This window comes from Pinus tabuliformis, chromosome 6, assembly GCF_031772625.1.
Source record: "Pinus tabuliformis cultivar Carrire ecotype Pingquan chromosome 6, CPIR1, whole genome shotgun sequence".
Classification (NCBI taxonomy): domain Eukaryota; kingdom Viridiplantae; phylum Streptophyta; class Pinopsida; order Pinales; family Pinaceae; genus Pinus; species Pinus tabuliformis.
In genome coordinates, this window is record NC_142292.1 from 623,868,752 (window position 1) to 623,882,384 (window position 13,633).

At 32.2% G+C, this 13,633-nt stretch overlaps 1 protein-coding gene across 1 annotated transcript; it reads right to left on the reverse strand.

The window, feature by feature from the left end:
- Positions 1-7,460: 7,460 nt before the first annotated feature.
- LOC149260139 (bidirectional sugar transporter SWEET3b-like) lies at positions 7,461-13,331 on the reverse strand. Its single transcript, XM_089456863.1, has 7 exons — positions 13,295-13,331; positions 13,080-13,116; positions 12,694-12,916; positions 8,146-8,307; positions 7,902-8,024; positions 7,606-7,800; positions 7,461-7,520 (listed from the first exon to the last, which is right to left on the reverse strand). Exons 1-7 carry the CDS (start codon positions 13,329-13,331, stop codon positions 7,461-7,463), a joined length of 837 nt encoding a protein of 278 aa, XP_089312989.1.
- Between the last annotated feature and the right edge of the window lie 302 nt (positions 13,332-13,633).

A 13,633-nucleotide genomic window follows, 5' to 3' on the forward strand; every position in this document is an offset into this window, starting at 1 on the left:
ATAATTATTATATATTATATCCATAATAATAAAAATAAATTATAATATTAATGAAATAATTATAATAATTATAATTGCAATTTATAATAATAATTATTATATTATAATAATATGATAATATTATCTATATCAATATAAATCCAATGCATTATAAACCCATGTAATAATATTAAATCTAAAGGATTAATATTATCAATCTAACCAATTATTATAGAAAATCTAAGAGATTAATAAATCCAATATCTAATATTAAAAATTCAAGAGATTAATATTGAGAACACAAGGTATTAATATTATAAACTAGAGGGAATATTAATATAATACATATTCATGGTAAACCCTAACATGAATATAAAACACTAGGATTAATATATTAAATGTTGATAATATTAATAGGATTAGTATTATAAACCCTTTAATTTTGTAAATATGATTCATAAAGCCTAGAAATATATTAAAAAAACAATTTAGAGTGATTTGAAAGATTTGAAAGAATCTTTTCATAAAATTTTAAAGAATGTTTCCATGAAATTTGTGTTTATTTATTTTTCTATTTTCAAACAATTCAATAATTTAATTCCTAAAATAGTAAATAATATTATTATAATAGTAAATATTTGCATGTTATAGAAATTAATTTTTTAATTTGAATTGAAGTTATCGAATTTTGACTTATTATTTATAATTGTTAAAAATAGCCCAAGGAAGAGAGGTTTGTTAAAGCTTTCGTCAAAGATGGTAAGGGTCGTAAGGTTAAGACTGACACATTTGATCAACATTCAAGAGCTCACCCCTCCACTTCATCCAACGGACGACAAAAAATATTGTGAGAATCCTGAGGAAACATAATGTTCCCTCGACCTTTAGACCCCTCAACACCATTAGAGGCTCCCTAAAATCGGTTAAAGACCAGGTGAACCCTATGGATTTTGAAATGTGTTTCTGTCATCACATGTTCATGTGGGTCCTCATACATAGGAGAAATGTGTTGGTCTATTGACCAAAGGGTTAAAGAACATGTTTTTGCTAACAAACTTGGGAGACCAAATCCTGGGCTTTAGCGGAACATGCAGTGAAGACCAACCATCACATATGCATTGTGGAGGTTAAGCTCTTCGCAAAAATTTCTCATTTCATCAATGCAAGTTTAGGGAAGCCATTGAATTGAGGGATCCTCTAATAACGTTAGTAGGGATGATGACTTGAAAATTAGTAACTGTTGGATTTCTGCCCTCTCCTCTTACTCTTTCCCCTCTTTTTCTGAGCTTTTTATCCCTTATTATTTATTTTTATTGTTTTTTTAGTAATATTGTGTATTTGTGATGAATTTCAATTATTACTATTAACATTTGTTATTATTATTAATAATATGTTTTTTCTTAACACCGTCTTTTTTATTTTCTATATAATTTTAAATAGTTTTCATTTTATTATTGTTTTTAATCCCCTTTTATTATTTTATTTGTGTGTGTGTGTATATATATATATATATATATTATATTAAATAATTGGTTATATTTTTATTTTTATTCTTTTTAATGCACACCCTCACTTTTTATTTTTATATATTTATTTATCCTCTTTATTATTTATTTATTTATATTTTATTTAGTTTAGTTTAGTTATTTAGTTATTTATATATTTTTATTTTATTTTATTTTATTTTACACAATATTTCCTATTTGGATAATCAAATAAATAAATACATTAATAATATAGGAATGAATAAGCTAATTAATATATTAAATATTTATTTCAAATAATTAAATTATTATTTATTAATTATTTAAGAAATTTAATGTAAATAGAATTTTGGTTGGTTTATAATATTATATATATATATAAATTTCGCTCCCACACTCAAATATAGTCGTTTTCCTCTAACCGTTAGGTTGACCTATCATCTTATTTAAACTTCCTCCGAGATCTGCATCTTCATCTTGTCCTGTAGATGGACCACCCTCGGTGGTTCGAAACGCATTGACCAAATACTCTCTATGTGATTTTTTTCCTAAAATTTTCTTGAATTAACAAATGAATGAATATTATTAATTTATATTAATAAAAATATTATTATTATCATTATTATTTAAAATAATAATCTAAATATTAAAGTATGGCCCTCATCAGCAAGTCGAACGAGGGGGTGGTTTTGCCTTGTGCTAGGAGGAGGAGAGAGGAAAAAAAATCGAGTCAACTAAAGGCTAGTGTAAAAACATCACCCATGGTAGTTGTGTCTATGATAACAATTTTCTTGAGTAGGTTTCTTCTTATAATATTTGGGTATTAACTTTCTCATCAGCTCCACTCAAATTATAGCATCGAGAAAAGAATTATTGGAGGTTTCAAAGCTTATTATGTGCTAGAAAACAATTGTAAGGCAGTTGATCTTTTCATTTGAAGTAAAAAAAGTTCCTCTTTGATACTCTCATCATCTCTGTTATCTTATAGATATGTGAAGTTTGGGTGTGCAGTATACCTAGGGAGTTGTGGAGAAATATTGAGATGATCCAAAAGCAGTTCATAACCTACAACCTCAACATCCAGGGAAATACTCCGTATCATATCCTCTTTATCGAAGTTGGCCTGTCCCCCATTGAAAGTGCGACTATGTTTACATATCTGATGTATAAAGAATCTTCACAATATGGAATCCAAGAGCCCCCAAAAATTGCTTCTAACATTAGGCAAAACCCACACATGTGCCCCAAGCTTGGGTGGCATTAGGATGCTCAGTATTTTCTAAAACTTTGGGGGATTAAGGAGGAGATCATCATGGGAAGCAAGGACAATATCAAAGATACCATTAACCCCAATTTTAGGGACAAGATGTGGGATGTTAAGAAGATGGAGGATAAAAGGAAGCTAAGGTACTATAAGGAGGTGATCAACCCCACCGTTGATAACCAAAATTATCTCTCTATGTTGACTAGCACTAAGAGTAAAATTAATATTGCTAGGATTAGAAATAAATCTCGTGAACTTCAGAGTGACACCAAGCGATCGTCTACTCCCAAGACTCCCTAGGATGATAAAATTTTCCAGATTTGCAATACTAAGAAGGTGGAAGATGAAAATAACTTCCTTCTAGAAAATCATGGCTTCCCGACACAATAATGGGAAAACAATGGGCTCGATGCCGTAGATGCAAAAGTTCAAGTTCCCTCTAGCTATAGAAGTCAAATAAATTATTAGCTATCCCTAAACATTTAATAACCTTTTAACATAAGTGACAGGTAAAGTTCATATGATTTCCACAATTGTACAAGGTTGTTTTTGGTTGGAGTTAGAAATGTATTAATTGCTTCTTTTGTATAGGTTTTGGTAGGTTATGTGGTGTTTCAAGTCTAAATAAAGTGATAGTTATTAAAGCATGTGAGTTAAAGTTGATATAATTATTATTAGCATTTTAAAGATTCTTCTAAATTGTGGAATTCAACAACATTGTAGTGTGTTTTATAGGATGTTGTTGTGACTTATCTAGTGTTTAATTATTATAGCAACTTATTTTCCTCTATCTCTCCCATAATGGTACCAGGCTAGGGAATTTGAAGAATCCTCTACCTAAGAATGAATCACGCTCTTGTAGAGTTGCTACCCCAACCATTGCAGATAATATCTCTACCCAAGAACCATAGTCGCAATACTCGAGCCCCCATAAATTGCCGAGCCTACCTCGATTGTAAGCCAACTCCCTAAGTGTTTCCATTGTGATCTTGCGTCACAATAGTCACTTTATCATTTACAAAAACTTTTAAGTGACTCAACTTGATATTGATAGGTGTTTGAACAACACCTGTTGAATGAACCATTTTCATAGAACCTCTACCGTTTTGAGCAAGGGGCTACCATCATATGTGGGAAGCCAGCAATGCAACAAAGAAAGAAATAGAGAGGTAAACCAAAACAATGGTTTGTAAACCCATTTCCATTAAAAACGCCCTAGTATAGAGGACCATTTTCAAAATCATTTGAGAGATACACCAAATCAAGGACTTTGGAAACCCATATCCATTAAAAACTCCTAGTTATGTTACTTTCATAGACTCTTTTGTTGAGGGGGCGATGAGAAACATTTGGTATTTGAGGAAGCCACCATATCGAAAGGATGAGCATTGTGAGCCCTAGTTGTTTGCTAGAGTGGAATCTACAACTCTCATTTGTTTTGCATATAAATTGTAATTGTTTGAAGGTTTTTTGCAAGCTCAAGACCATGATAAATATTGGAAAATATCATATTCATCAAAGAATGGATATTTTTAGTGGTCCTTATCTTCCACCCCCTCCTATTTTCTTTGGTAGAAATTATGAATTGTGGGAAATTAAGATACTAATAGATTATTTATGGGAATTTTTTTTGAATGGGTTTGAAGAACCCTCAAGCCAGGTAGCCTATGAGGCCATGACTCAAGGTTAGAGTAGAAACTTGAAGAGAACAAGGAGTATGAAACATCATTGTTTCTTATTCAAAAAGGCTTGGATGAGAGGATGCTTCCTAATATTGCTACAAAAACCACATCCAAAGAAGCTTGAAATATTCTACAAAGGACATAAAGTGAAAATGTCAGCAACACCGATCAAGAGAGGATTGCAGTTGTGACGAAGTGATTATTGTGACAAAAGAACTAGAGGATTTTGATATTGCAATATTAATTTAAGAAGTCATGGAAGGGCCTATCGATGTAGAATAATAAATGTAAGACATGAAGAGTGTAGTTGTCATAAACAATATAAACAAATTTAATAAAGAAATTTTCGAAGAAAATAATGATTTTGTATGAGATGAAGAGAGAAAACATGGTGAAGAAAATGAAGATACACATGTACATGATGAAATTGAAACCACCTTTGTTATAAAAACCCTTTTGCTCCCCCGATGTAGATATCACTATATGAATTTGTTTATCTAAATTTACGTAAAAATTCAAATGATGGTTGGGATGTAGGAGTCGTCATGGATTCAGAATTTGAGGAGGAAAGGTTGCTTGTGCAGTGTTTAAGGCAAGTTAAGTGCACCTCATAATTGTACCTTACATATCCCATGACAAATTAAATGACATTAAAAATAGATAGTAAATTTTTTGTGTGGGCAACCTAAGTGGTGGAAATTATATGAACTTTACATGTCACCTATGTTAAAAGGTTATTAAATGTTTACGGATAATTAATAATGTATTTGTCTTCTATAGCGAGAGGGCAGTTGAACTTCTGCATCTACGACATCGAGCCCATTGTTTTCCCAATATTCTGTCGGGTGGCCATCATTCTGCCATGCATTTGTCTCCTAGGATGAAGTGATAATAACCAAGCAAGCATTCTTAAGAACATAATATAATTTTATGGATTATGAAATTTATGATCATTTTAACTGAAAAAGCAGAAGCATTCAGGTAGCATGGAACTATAATTAAACTGTATGCTACAATCTACTAGGCCTTAGGGGATGATAGGAAATTAAGGAAATGTGAATTTTGATTTTTTTTAATGGGATTCAGGATGTGGGATTTGGGATTTAAATGTTGGAGAGTGAACTCTCTTATAGATTGGAGAAATCCTGAACATTTTTTTTTGCATCATAATATGTTATGAAATGAAGTTCCAACTAAGGATCTTGCATGTTCGAATTCAATGACATGAATGTATTTTCAACAAATATACGTGCGTTGCCTTCTGATTTTCAAGGTTTCTTTCCAAAGCTGTAAAGTTTGGGAAATTGTTTTTTCATTTATATTTAAAATGACTTTATTCGTTAACTTTAAAAAAATTGGAATTTATTCCTTTTTTTTTCCATAAAGAACAGAGATTTCAAGTAATTAAAATCACTATTTGCGAACATTAAATGTTGAAACCACCTCAAAATAAAATTTAAAATGATTCTGTTTTTTTTTAATATTTTTTCATATTCTCTCTAGAGAAACAATAGTTGGATTATGGACTTAGAGTCTGTATAGAAATAGTATGTTTTTAATCTCAGCTATTGTCCTTGAAGAGAAAAAAATGTAATTGTCTCTAAAGAGACAAAAATGAAAGTCTCTCTATAGACAAAAATGAAAGTGTCTCTATAGAGACAAATGAAACTGTCTCTTAAGAGGCACTAATGTCTCTATCTTTATAGAGACAAGAATAATATATGTTCTATATTGTCTTTATAGAGACAAATTTTTAAGACTATAATTTTGAGAAACCCGCTTAAACACAATAATTAAGACAATACACAAGTTTCCTTTTTTCTCAAGTTAAGACAATTGACTCGAAAATTTTCTTAAATGTTGTCTGAAAACACCCCCCACATGTAGTAGTGTGGGTTTACAAACCCTTGATTCGGTTTATCTCTCTATTGCTCGTTTTGTTCCATTGTTTCCTTCCTACATATGATGGTAGCCCCTTGCTTAAAGTAGAGTAGAGTTTTCTCTGCAAATGGCCCATTCAACAATGGTTTTTGAAACACTTCCCAGCATTAAGTTGAGTCACATAAAGTTCTTATTGATGATGAAGTGACTACTGTGACTCAAGCTCACCATGACAACACTTTAGGGAAGCAACTTACAATCGAGGCTCTAGGCTCATGACTACAACTTAAGATGGAGCTACAGCTTAAGATGGGGGCTCCACTATTACAAGTATGGTTCTTGGTAGAGGCTCTTAAGTGCAATGGTTGGGTAACAACTCTACAAGAACATCCATCATTCTTAGATAAAAGATTCTTCAAATTCCTTAGCCATAGGAGGAAATTAAATTGCTATAGTAATTAAACACTAAATTAGTAACCATAAACCCCTATAATAACACACAACAATGTTGTTGAATTCGACAATGTATCATTTTTTTTTTAAATGCTAATAATATTTATACCAATATTAATTCACATGCTTTACTAACTGTTAATATTTAGACTCTAAACTCCACATAACCTACCAAAACCCATATAAAAAAAATAATTAATACATTTGCAATTCAAAAAAAAACAACATACTCTAGTTGTGAAAATTATATGAACTTTACATGTCACTTCTTTTAAAAAGTTATTTAATGTTTAAGGATAGCTAATAATTTATTTGAGTTCTATAGCCGAGGGCATTTTTCCTCTTGCATATGTTACATCAAGCCTACTGTTTTTCGCTTTCCATTATTCTGTCTGGCATATTTCATTCATGATTTCGTCATGCATTTGTCAACCATTTGTTTGAAATTCGAGTTTGGGTGTGCATCGCATTCGAAGCTGAGAGTTGCACTAAAGTTGCTTTCGCTTTACACATATGGATACCCCAAATGTTTTGTGCTTTGCTGGTTCACAATTTAATTAAATTCTATGATAATAGATTTAAATTTTACATTCTTCTATATAGATATCACAAGATTTACGGACACTGCACAAGATTTATGGACATTGCTGAATGACAGAAATGGAAACTGGACTGTTTTAATAAATCATAGAGTCCACAGAATTTTACATGAACTTATCACACTTCGGTATCATGCACTGACTGAAAGCCCGAGTCGTAATTCGATATGGCTGCACACTAGCAAGTGTTCAAAATAACGAAAATACGATGCAAATTTTATCGCAGAGGATAAAGAGTTTGGTCGGCTTCGGCCAAGTCATACATTCAACTGCATTTCGATATCTTGGTCATCCAAGGGGCATTTTGGTTTTTCCACGTCGCTCCTCTCTTTGATAAAGTCTCGTTGTTTGCCTCCATCCATCTTTTCGTTTTCAACGCATTGGCTCTTTTTGGCTCGATAAACACAGAATAAAATCATCTGAGCCAACCCTAATGGCACACCGACAAAGTTTGGTGCCTGCAAAAACAAAGTATGATTCAGCTGTAGCTTATAACGTCAGTGAGAACAAGAAACACTATACGCCAGAGGAATTCTCTGATATAAAGTAGTAACCTTACCATGATGATGATATCCTTGCTAAGAGCGCCATATACCATCCAAAGCACACTCCCAAGGAAAGCAAAGAAGGAGAAATAGAAGCTGGGCATGAATTCCACGCTCTTGGTTTGAATTACCGTTCTCTGCAGTTTAAGAAACTCGGTAAGAAATATTAACAATAAATGCCATGTTGTACACGTAACAATAACTAAATCTAAACGATGGATGCGCCATTATAAAGAGCTAATGCAGTGTAAAGCTTACAATTACAGATAGTGGAGAAGCGTAGAGAATCACAGTTGCCACTAATCCTGCAGTTCCTACAACGGCCTTCCTTTTGTTGTGATCATGGACAGCCAAAAAGGAAGTTATTGCAATAGTTCCAAACACCATCAACACGCCTATAACCATTCCTACCATTTTCATCTGCAAGAAATATTCATTGAACATTAACTGATTTTGAACTGCTAAATGATACCAAGGATCTATGTCATGTTGATTGACAAAAATAGGTCTTATGGAACCTCAAAACTATTTGCAGCAAATAAATATGACAAGATAATACCTTGGGTTTAGGTGGAGCGAAAGTGAGATAGATGCAAATAAAGCAGCACTCAAGTAGGAAGCCAACAGCATTGACAACCATAACAACAATGTTTTCCCACCCATTGCTGATTAGAGGCGATCCATACCACGTGTACAAAATGCAGTTGTACAACGCTATTGCGTATGGAAAGCCTGAAAAACTCTCGTACTTCTCATTTGGATCACCTTCTTGAATGTGGTTCTGTTCAGGGTTAAAATATTATCATCATTTATTAACACCATGAGCCTCTCTGCCTTTCTAATCTGAATAACTCGCTTCAACCTAGTACTATTCAGGGCGATTACACTAAAATAATATCAGAAATTAATAATATGGGTTATGCGGTGATAACTATTACACTTACATTGATGCTCCGTACATAAGAAGAGCAATGGCACTTCCTGTAAAGTCATGTAAGATTAACCAGACGCTGACGTTACTATATAGTTCAGCTACAGTTTAACAGGAACTAGAATCTAAACATTCAATCTATACGTCCAACTTGAAAACTATGACGTTTATAATAACAGAAAAAAGAGAGCTAACATAATATTGCGGAGTACGGTAGCGTTGACGAACCTAAAATGCCAGCCCCTAGACGTACAAAGTTATTCATCGTTTCTATGTTCTGGAAACGCGAAAACTCTGTGTCTACGGGATGGTTAAACTTAAAAGCGAAAAACGAGGGGGTGAAGATACTATAGTGTGGGGTGCATACTTATAGCTCTGGTGTAAATTTTACTTCCATTCGTTGAAGGGTTTCGGGAACGTGATCTCTGCGGGTCCCTGCACGTATATTGTCACCTATTCGACAACAGAGCAAAAGACGAGATGGTAGCATAAAAATATCACGAATGCTGGGTAAATATACGAGTACAGTAAGGCAAGAAAACATAGATCCGCATCGATTATGATATCCCACTAGGTTAGGTTCATCTGGTTTGGTTCGGTTTTGTTTAGACTAATTAGGTTTCCAATTTTCCCACCTAGAAAATTATGAAAATTTCCATATGATTTTGGTAAAATTAGGAATTTTTTTTTGTAAATATAGGTTAGAGCTTTCGAGCTCTAAAATTTTGGCCGCCGATAGTTTTTGATATCTAGCTCTAAGATTTTGGTGGCTCATGACTTTTGATGATACTAAATCCATTTACATTATCAAAAACACAATTAGAAAGCTTTAAAATTTAGGTGGCCATGAATTTTTTATGTCAAATTCCAAAATTTTCATGGCCAAGAATTTTTGATGTCAAACTCCAAATTTTTGGTGGCCCAAAGTTTTTCAATAATACTAAATCCATTTTTCACATAAAAACAATTAGAACACTCTAAAATTTTGGTGGCCAAGAGTTTATGATATCAAACTCCACAATTTTACAAATGTCTAGGGTTTAGTGTCCCAGATTTTAGTTTATTGTCTAGGGTTTGCTCTAGTTTGGAAATGCCACTCAGTGCTGCCTTTAGGAATGCTTTGATGGTTGTTGCCTTTTAATTTCCCGTGGCTTTTCTTTACGTCATTCTGCCTAGGTACGCATAAGCATTATTTTCATTCAATTGGGAGTTTAAAAATGTTTTCTATTCATTTTTATTATTTTGGTGCCTTTATGTATGGTTTTTTACCTTATAAGCTTATAATCCCAATTAAAAATATAGAAATCAATAAAACTAAGGTTTTGAGTAGTATGATATCCCCTATATTATATTGTAAATAATAAAATTTATTGATGATAAAAATAAGAAATATAGATCAAAAAATTTAATTAGTTTACATTTAAATTTTTTGAAATAAAATTTATGTAGCTCAAATTAAGTATATATGTCTTCCTCATTCTTGATGAAATATCAATTTGACTTAAAATCTTAAACTAATACACTTTAAATTTAAAATCATCATAACTATAAATTTTCTATGTCGTCCAATTAGTTTCAACATTATGCTACATTTAAATTAAATGGTTTACATACTAATTTTTTAGAACATAGCCTAAAACATTGAAATGTATTTTACTCGTGATATACAACTACCAAGTAAAATGGGTTATTTTAAACACTCAGCATAAAGAAGGTAGGCATGGGATTCAGGTTAGTGAGAAAGAAGGCGAGGTAGCATAGTTCGCGAAATGGGTAGGGTAATAGCCCAGAATATTTGATTTGCGTCACCCCCGTATTTTGAGAAAATAGTTATGGGATAATAAAGAATAATATAAGTATATGCTTATGAAATTAAGGAGTCCACATTAAACATGTAAATAATATCAATGGTAATATATAGTATATTAGGATAATAAAGAATAATATAAGTATATGCTTATGAAATTAAGGAGTCCACATTAAACATGTAAATAATATCAATGGTAATATATAGTATATTATATTATATTTCATTCTGAATCAGTTTTATGTTACCATCATGTTACCCACTAACAAAGTAAAAGCTATTACACAAACAATACAATTTTTCATGTGATACATACTATGATAAATGTAATTGATATATTATATCAATTATATTAATAAATTTGGTTGAAATATTGATAGATATTAATGATATAAATTTAATAATAATTATTATATTATTATATCCATAATAATAAAATAATATTATAATATTAATGAAATAATTATAATAATTATAATGCAATTTATAATAATTTTTATTATATTATAATAATATGATAATATTATCTATATCAATATAAATCCAATGCACTAAGAGATTAATAAATCCAATAGTCTAATATTAAAAATTCAAGAGATTAATATTGAGAACACAAGGTATTAATATTATAAACTAGAGGGAATATTAATATTATACATATTCATGGTAAACCCTAACATGAATATTAAACACTAGGATTAATATATTAAATGTTGATAATATTAATAGGATTAGTATTATAAACCCTTTAATTTTGTAAATATGATTCATAAAAGCCTAGAAATATATTAAAAAAACAATTTAGAGTGATTTGAAAGATTTGAAAGAATCTTTTCATAAAATTTTAAAGAATGTTTCCATGAAATTTTGTGTTTATTTATTTTTCTATTTTCAAACAATGCAATAATTTAATTTCCTAAAATAGTAAATAATATTATTATAATAGTAAATATTTGCATGTTATAGAAATTAATTTTTTAATTTGAATTGAAGTTATCGAATTTTGACTTATTATTTATAATTGTTAAAAATAGCCCAAGGAAGAGAGGTTTGTTAAAGCTTTCGTCAAAGATGGTAAGGGTCGTAAGGTTAAGACTGACACATTTGATCAACATTCAAGAGCTCACCTCCACTTCATCCAAGGACGACAAAACAACATTCAAGAGCTCACCTCCACTTCATCCAAGGGACGACAAAAAATATTTTGAGAATCCTGAGGAAACATAATGTTCCCTCGACCTTTAGACCCCTCAACACCATTAGAGGCTCCCTAAAATCGGTTAAAGACTAGGTGAACCCTATGGATTTTGAAATGTGTTTCTGTCATCACATGTTCGTGTGGGTCCTCATACATAGGAGAAATGGGTTGGTCTATTGACCAAAGGGTTAAAGAACATGTCTTTGCTAACAAACTTGGGAGGACCAAATCCTGGGCTTTAGCGGAACATGCAGTGAAGACCAACCATCACATATGCATTGTGGAGGTTAAGTTCTTCGCAAAAATTTCTCATTTCATCAATGCAAGTTTAGGGAAGCCATTGGAATTGAGGGATCCTCTAATAACGTTAGTAGGGATGATGAATTGAAAATTAGTAACTGTTGGATTTCTGCCCTCTCCTCTTACTCTTGGTTTGAATTACCGTTCTCTGCAGTTTAAGAAACTCGGTAAGAAATATTAACAATAAATGCCATGTTGTACACGTAACAATAACTAAATCTAAACGATGGATGCGCCATTATAAAGAGCTAATGCAGTGTAAAGCTTACAATTACAGATAGTGGAGAAGCGTAGAGAATGGCAGTTGCCACTAATCCTGCAGTTCCTACAACGGCCTTCCTTTTGTTGTGATCATGGACAGCCAAAAAGGAAGTTATTGCAATAGTTCCAAACACCATCAACACGCCTATAACCATTCCTACAATTTTCCTCTGCAAGAAATATTCATTGAACATTAACTGATTTTGAACTGCCAAATGATACCAAGGATCTATGTCATGTTGATTGACAAAAATAGGTCTTATGGAACCTCAAAACTATTTGCAGCAAATAAATATGACAAGATAATACCTTGGGTTTAGGTGGAGCGAAAGTGAGATAGATGCAAATAAAGCAGCACTCAAGTAGGAAGCCAACAGCATTGACAACCATAACAACAATGTTTTCCCACCCATTGCTGATTAGAGGCGATCCATACCACGTGTACAGAATGCAGTTGTACAACGCTATTGCGTATGGAAAGCCTGAAAAACTCTCCGTACTTCTCATTTGGATCACCTTCTTGAATGTGGTTCTGTTCAGGGTTAAAATATTATCATCGTTTATTAATACCATGAGCCTCTCTGCCTTTCTCATCTGAATAACTCGCTTCAACCTAGTACTATTCAGGGCGATTACACTAAAATAATATCAGAAATTAATAATATGTGTTATGCGGTGATAACTATTACACTTACATTGATGCTCCGTACATAAGAAGAGCAATGGCACTTCCTGTAAAGTCATGTAAGATTAACCAGACGCTGACGTTACTATATAGTTCAGCTACAGTTTAACAGGAACTAGAATCTAAACATTCAATCTATACGTCCAACTTGAAAACTATGACGTTTATAATAACAGAAAAAAGAGAGCTAACATAATATTGCGGAGTACGGTAGCGTTGACGAACCTAAAATGCCAGCCCCTAGACGTACAAAGTTATTCATCGTTTCTATGTTCTGGAAACGCGAAACTCTGTGTCTGCGGGATGGTTAAACTTAAAAGCGAAAAACGAGGGGGTGAAGATACTATAGTGTGGGGTGCATACTTATAGCTCTGGTGTAAATTTTACTTCCATTCTTTGAAGGGTTCCGGGAACGTGATCTCTGCGGGTCCCTGCACGTATATTGTCACCTATTCGACAACAGAGCAAAAGACGAGATGGTAGCATAAAAATATCACAAATGCTGGGTAAATATACGAGTACAGTAAGGTAAGAAAACATAGATCCGCATCGATTATGATATCC

Bases quoted from the DNA above. Each gene is read 5' to 3' on its own strand.
- LOC149260139 (XM_089456863.1), bottom strand. From the start codon at position 13,331: ATGAATAACTTTGTACGTCTAGGGGCTGGCATTTTAG. The intron at 8,025-8,145 runs GTAAGCTTTACA...CTTAAACTGCAG, and splicing joins CTTCTCCACTATCTGTAATT to AGAACGGTAATTCAAACCAA. The intron at 7,801-7,901 runs GTAAGGTTACTA...TTGTTTTTGCAG, and splicing joins GCAAGGATATCATCATCATG to GCACCAAACTTTGTCGGTGT.